Here is a 5,457-nt window from a genome sequence, read left to right as displayed (position 1 = left end):
TTTCCCTCTTTGTGCTGTACAGTTCTATAGGTGTTGCCAAATGCATGTGATGTATCCACCATTACTGTATCATACAGAGTAGTTTCACTGCCCTAAAAATCCCCTGTGCTCTTTCTGTTCGTTCCTCCCCATCTTCCCCCAGAATCCCTGGCAACCACGGATCTTTTTTACTGTCTCTATAGTTTTGCCTCTTCCAGAATGTCATATAGTTGGAATTACACAGTCTTTTCAGATTGAAAGAAGCCTTTTCAGATTGGCTTCCTTCACTTAACAATATTTAAGTTTAAGTTTCCTCCATGACTTTTTGTGGCTTGACAGTTCATTTATTTTTATCATTGTATGAATGTACCACAGCCTATTTTGTGACTGCTGGTTTGCTGTTTAACTTGTTTTAGGATAGGACCATGAGACTATGGAATATTGAAGAAATTGACCAAATTCCTTTGGTAATCGAGTACAGAAAGGCTATAGGCTTAAAGGTGAAACAGGTTGGTATTGGGTAAAATTAAGCCCAGTGAAGGCTTTCGTTAGTTCCCTCTGCAAATTAATTTATTCTTTGCACAAATATTTATTGGACAACTGGGAATATGACCATCAACAGACAGACTGAAATTCTTGCCCTGTGGGAGCTTATATTCCAAAAAGGGGAGACAAACAAGGGGTGAAGACACAAGAAAAATATGTAGTAAGTCACATGGTGATTGTAACTGGGAGAAAAATAACACAGGAAAGGGGAATGGGAGTGATGGGGGTTGCAATATGTTAAAGAGTGGTCAGGATAGGTCTCATTGAGAAGCTGACATTTGTGCAAACTTGAAGGCAGAGAGGGGGTGAGCATGCAGATATTTAGGGGAAGAATGTTCCAGCAGAGGGAACAGTCAGTGTGGAGCCAGCCCCTGAGTCAGGAGCGAGCTTGGCATGTCTGAGCAGTGGAGTGAGTGAGATGGAGTGGAGGAGATGAGGCCTGAGGGAGCGCTGGTCAGTGGAGGAATGGCCGGGCACAGACTGGACACTGCATGGGCCCTCTATACTCCAGCCAGGCCCCCAGTGCCCCATTTCCTGTGCAAGAGGTGTAGGTGCCGTGGTTCTCTAGTGCAAGAGCTTGGTAGTGGGGTAGGCACATCCGCTTCCCCAGGCCCATCCAGGGCTGGCCACAGGGCCATCCCTGGGCACTGGAGGCCAGTCCTTCAGGTGCCGTGGTTCTCTAGTGCAAGAGCTTGGTAGTGGGGTAGGCACATCCACTTCCCCAGGCCCATCCAGGGCTGGCCACAGGGCCATCCCTGGGCACTGGAGGCCAGTCCTTGCTGCTGCCTTAGAAAAGCTGAGGAGTGTATGCTGGGCCCTTGAGTCCTCCTTTCCCCAGAATCCTGGAACCAACTGGACTTGTCTCCTCTCAGAAGGTCCAGCTGGGAGCTACTGCTTCTGGGTACAGCTAATTTGGAAACAGTGCTCCTGGGCAGGGAGGTGAGCGGTGGGACCCTCATGGACCTTGTCTTTGTGGTCAGTTGGTCCTAATGGCCTTTGTGGTTGTGTTGGCCCTTAGACCCTGGGAGCTGGCTAGCTACAGAGCAGTGATTTCCCTGTCCTCTATCTGCCACCTGGGGCAAGGCCTGGGAGCTGCCTCCTTTGTGAGCCTGTTGTTCTGTCTGGTCCAACTAGATTATGGGAAATGAGCTGCAGAATAAAGTAGGTAAAGGATCTAATTTCTTTTTTGCAAAAGAAAGAAAGAGACTGACCTGAAGCTGTAGCCAAGATGAACCCACTGCATTTGACTTGCTCCCAATCTATATGAGGAACCTCAGAGGCCAGATTTCCCAGAGGGCATCTGAATGCTCTGAGCAGGCAAGGGGGGTCAAATTCCAGGGGCTTGAAGTGCCAGAGCAGGGGCATGCCACTGTGCAGCCTCGTCTCAGGGGGACCACGCTGTGGCAGGAACCCCTGAGAGGCCTCTGCCTGTGGCCTGAGTCCCCACCCCATGGAATTGCTTACTTATTGGTGGCAAGTAGATATGGTGGGTGAGCTGTGCCATTGTATCCACTGTTGTCTGTGTGCTTGGCCAGAAGCAGGCTCAGGGTCAGAGGAGGATGCTCAGCACCTGCATCAATCTAGTTAAAATGCCTGCTTCAGAAATCTTGCCTACTTGCTTCTCATGGTTCTATAAAAGTTAGGTGTCCCCAGATTGGCAGGGAGTCAGGACATCCCCTTGGTCCCACAATTCTGCTCTGCACAGAGCAGTGGCTGGGGATGAGCATCCACCCCACTCTCCCCACCACCACACAGCTTGCCACTCTTGCCTTCAGGACCCCCACGGCAGGTGACACGAGCTGGCAGTACCTGCTTAGCTTTTGAGGGGGAAGCGAGGGAGAAGAAGCCTGTGCTCATTTTCTTTGCAATTTCCACCTTTTTGGGGCTATGGACTCCAGAGAGGGGAATGCTTGCCTTGGCCCAGCCCCAAGCAGTTGGATCAGGTGGGAGAATTCTAACTTCATGCCTTGATCCCCTCTGATCAGCACCTCCTTTCTGCTCTTTTAAAATATTTCATGTCAGTGCGAAGGATGTGACAGGCCTTTCTCCATCTTTGAAAGTGACACTTCTTCTGAAGTATTCACCAAATGTGTGTTCTGCCGGATAGAATCGAGAGACTTGCCGGCAGAGGTCTCATCATCAGCAGAAACAGAGAGCTTGACACCGAAGACGAGCGAGGATGACTGATGGCCACTGGGCCCTTTGAGTTGATGGGCCACCTGTCATGTAGGTGATGGGATCTTCAGCGACCTTTCTCTTGGGCCCCTTCCCAGCTGAGTGGGCCTGTCAGACTGGGGCCGAGGCCAAGCCCTGACTGAGCTCTCACCAGAGGGCCACCTCCCCAGCTCCGCAACATCCTTGGACAGTGAACACTTTCTTTTTAGTTTTCGTGCAGAATAAATCTATATCCTGTGGAAAGCAAGTGTGCATGTGAATTCTAAGAGCAGTTTTGCTATTTCTAAGCTTTATGACCTGGTGTTCATCTTGTCTCATTTTTGGAACACATTATGGACTCACATTTTGGGGTCTGAAATTGACTTGTAAGGCAGCCCTCGGACACTGGCACCAGGAGTTCTGGAGGGTTTGTCAAATGAATATGAAGATGTGTGGGGCCCCTCTGTGGATGAGGATGGCAAGGCACTGTGGGTGCCTCCCTGACATGCTCTGATAGAGATTCTTTGCTTGGCCAAATTTTAGTCAGGCTTTTGCATCTTCTTCTAGGCCCATCTGGGCACTTCCTTGTAAAATCCAGTTTTAGCAATGAATCCTGCTAAAAGTCAGTTAAGCCAGGACCCTCCATCCTCAGTATCTGATCACCTTCCATATCTGTTCAGGTTCCTTATCCTCCATCCTCCCCCAGGTGATGTCTCAGCAAGAATCCTGTTAGGTCAGTTTAGCCAGAATTCTCCTTACCCCTGATGTTAATTCAGTAATTTTCCACCCACTGGCTCCCACCCCACCCCTTGGCTATAAATCCCCACTTGCTCAGGCTGTATTCCGAGTTGAAGCCAATCTCTCTCCCCCACTGCAGGACCCCGTTGCAGTGGTCTCTATACCTATCTCTGTGGTCCTGAATAACGTCTCCTTACTGTGCAAAATCTGTGCGCGCGCATGCTCGGCAGTCTCAGTAAATAGCGATGGGGTATAGATTCTCGCCTAATGGTCACCTGCCCAGAGCAGAGGAAGGTCTGGTTAGGAAAGGGAATGGTCGTGGCATATCCATCACAGGCTGTTTCTGTGGTAGATAGAATGATAAGCAGAATGCTGTCTACCCCAGACTTTTCAATTCCAAACATGAAGAGCCTCTTTTCCTTTAGGTATGGCTCACATGATTTTTGTCAAATATCATTAATATGCCCCTTGGTCCGTTTAAGAAAACTTAAATTGCAGGACTGATTTATGTAGTGTCAGTTGTGTGGCATCCAACAACTCTGGTTTAAGCACCATAACCCGGTAATCGATATTTGGGCAGATCCCATGCTTGGTGCTGTTCTTGTCAGCCACAGCCTGGGTGACTGCTCAGATTCAAGTTGGTTATTCAGTATTTATTCATTTATTCACATGAATGATGTATGATCATGTCAAACTCCACTTATGCCCTCCCAGCAGCTGGGTTCTCTTTGCAGAGAAATCCTTTTGCTGGTGACCTCCCTCCTCCCGGTTGGTCTTGAGACGCTCCCACAGAGGAAGACATGCATAGATGTATATACAACCCCGTGGCTGTGGAGGATGGCTAGACTGCATATACAAACATTGCCCCCGTTGATGGGCACTTAGGTTGCTATTACTGGAAATAATACTGGAGTGAACTTTCTTGTACATACACTTTTGCATAAACTGGAGGAATGCCGGGTGAACGGGCCAGCAGTGTTTGGCTCTGTTGTTGCCCAAAGGCCCTCTGAAACGTGCTGGGACCAAGTGGCCCTTGAAGCCCGTGACCTCTCAGAGCCTGCTCAGGGCCCCTCAGTACCCGCCCCGCTCCAGTCTCCCCCGGCTCAGGGTCCGCGGGAGAAGCGGCCCAATTGAAGTTATGGGCCCCCTAGGGCTGGCAGGGCCCCCGGCCTTCTCAGGTTGAGGCGCCGGTGTGGATGGGTCCGAAGCACATCAGGGTCACCGCTGGACTCGGCGCCCCGACCGATCCAGGGCAGCCAGCAGACCGGCCGCGCGGGCGGGGAGGGGGTCTCCGGCGCGGGTGATGGCTCGGCCGTGCTTTCCTGCTACACTTCTGGCGGGCAGAAGGTCCGGACCTCGCGCTAGCAACGCCCATAGATCCGTGTGCCCTGATTCCACGCCGGAGGACACGCTACGGTGACCGGGAAGGCCGGCCCGCCCAGGCCCCACCCACTACGTGCAGCCCGAGCTTCCGGTCTCCGCGTCCAGCCTTGCCTCCCGGCCATCTACGCGAACGGGACCTACAGCGCGCTTGCGCCTGTTGCCGGCAAAATCTATGCGCATGCGCGCGGCCAATGCATTCAATAGTGATAGGAAAGTGATTCCCGCGGTACTCGTACGGGCGGCGCCGTGGCTTAGTTGGTTAAAGCGCCTGTCTAGTAAACAGGAGATCCTGGGTTCGAATCCCAGCGGTGCCTCAACCGAGCGTCCAAGCTCTTTCTCCACTTTTACACCGCCCCCACCTGTGTTTTGCTGTGTCTTTTGCCCTACGCCGCACCGGCTGCCCCGGACTATGGGGGTGCGAGGGTGAACCTCAGGTGCCCTCTTAGCAGGGGCGTCCGAGACGCGGTCCTGGTTCCGCACGGTTGCCCAGGTGCGGGCGGGCCTCGGGAAGCACGTCGGCGGTGGGAGCCGACCGTGAGGCCGGGAGGAGCGAACGGCCACCGAGTGGCTGCTCTCGCAAGGGCAGGCCGCGGGCCGCTGCTTCCCCAGCTGCCCTGTCCGGCCGGGGGTCCTCGCGCTCGCCTTTCCCGCTCCAGC

At 52.6% G+C, this 5,457-nt stretch overlaps 1 protein-coding gene and 1 non-coding gene across 2 annotated transcripts in view; both read left to right on the top strand.

The window, feature by feature from the left end:
* The window catches only part of WDR88 (WD repeat domain 88), a 34,450-nt gene extending 31,575 nt beyond the window's left edge, over window positions 1-2,875 (top strand). The window contains exons 10-11 of the mRNA XM_008585527.1: window positions 396-488; window positions 2,548-2,875. Coding sequence (XP_008583749.1) covers window positions 396-488; window positions 2,548-2,712 — 258 coding nt within the window. The 3' untranslated portion in view covers window positions 2,713-2,875. The remainder of the gene's footprint in view (window positions 1-395; window positions 489-2,547) is intronic.
* A 2,165-nt stretch (window positions 2,876-5,040) lies between these two features.
* TRNAT-AGU lies at window positions 5,041-5,114 on the top strand. Its single transcript has one exon. It is a non-coding gene; the product is annotated as a tRNA-Thr (tRNA).
* Window positions 5,115-5,457: the final 343 nt, after the last annotated feature.

This window comes from Galeopterus variegatus, unplaced genomic scaffold, assembly GCF_000696425.1.
Source record: "Galeopterus variegatus unplaced genomic scaffold, G_variegatus-3.0.2 Scaffold3605, whole genome shotgun sequence".
Classification (NCBI taxonomy): Eukaryota; Metazoa; Chordata; class Mammalia; order Dermoptera; family Cynocephalidae; genus Galeopterus; species Galeopterus variegatus.
The sequence above is the reverse complement of the archived record's forward strand: the minus strand, read 5'-3'. Positions and strand labels throughout refer to the sequence as shown.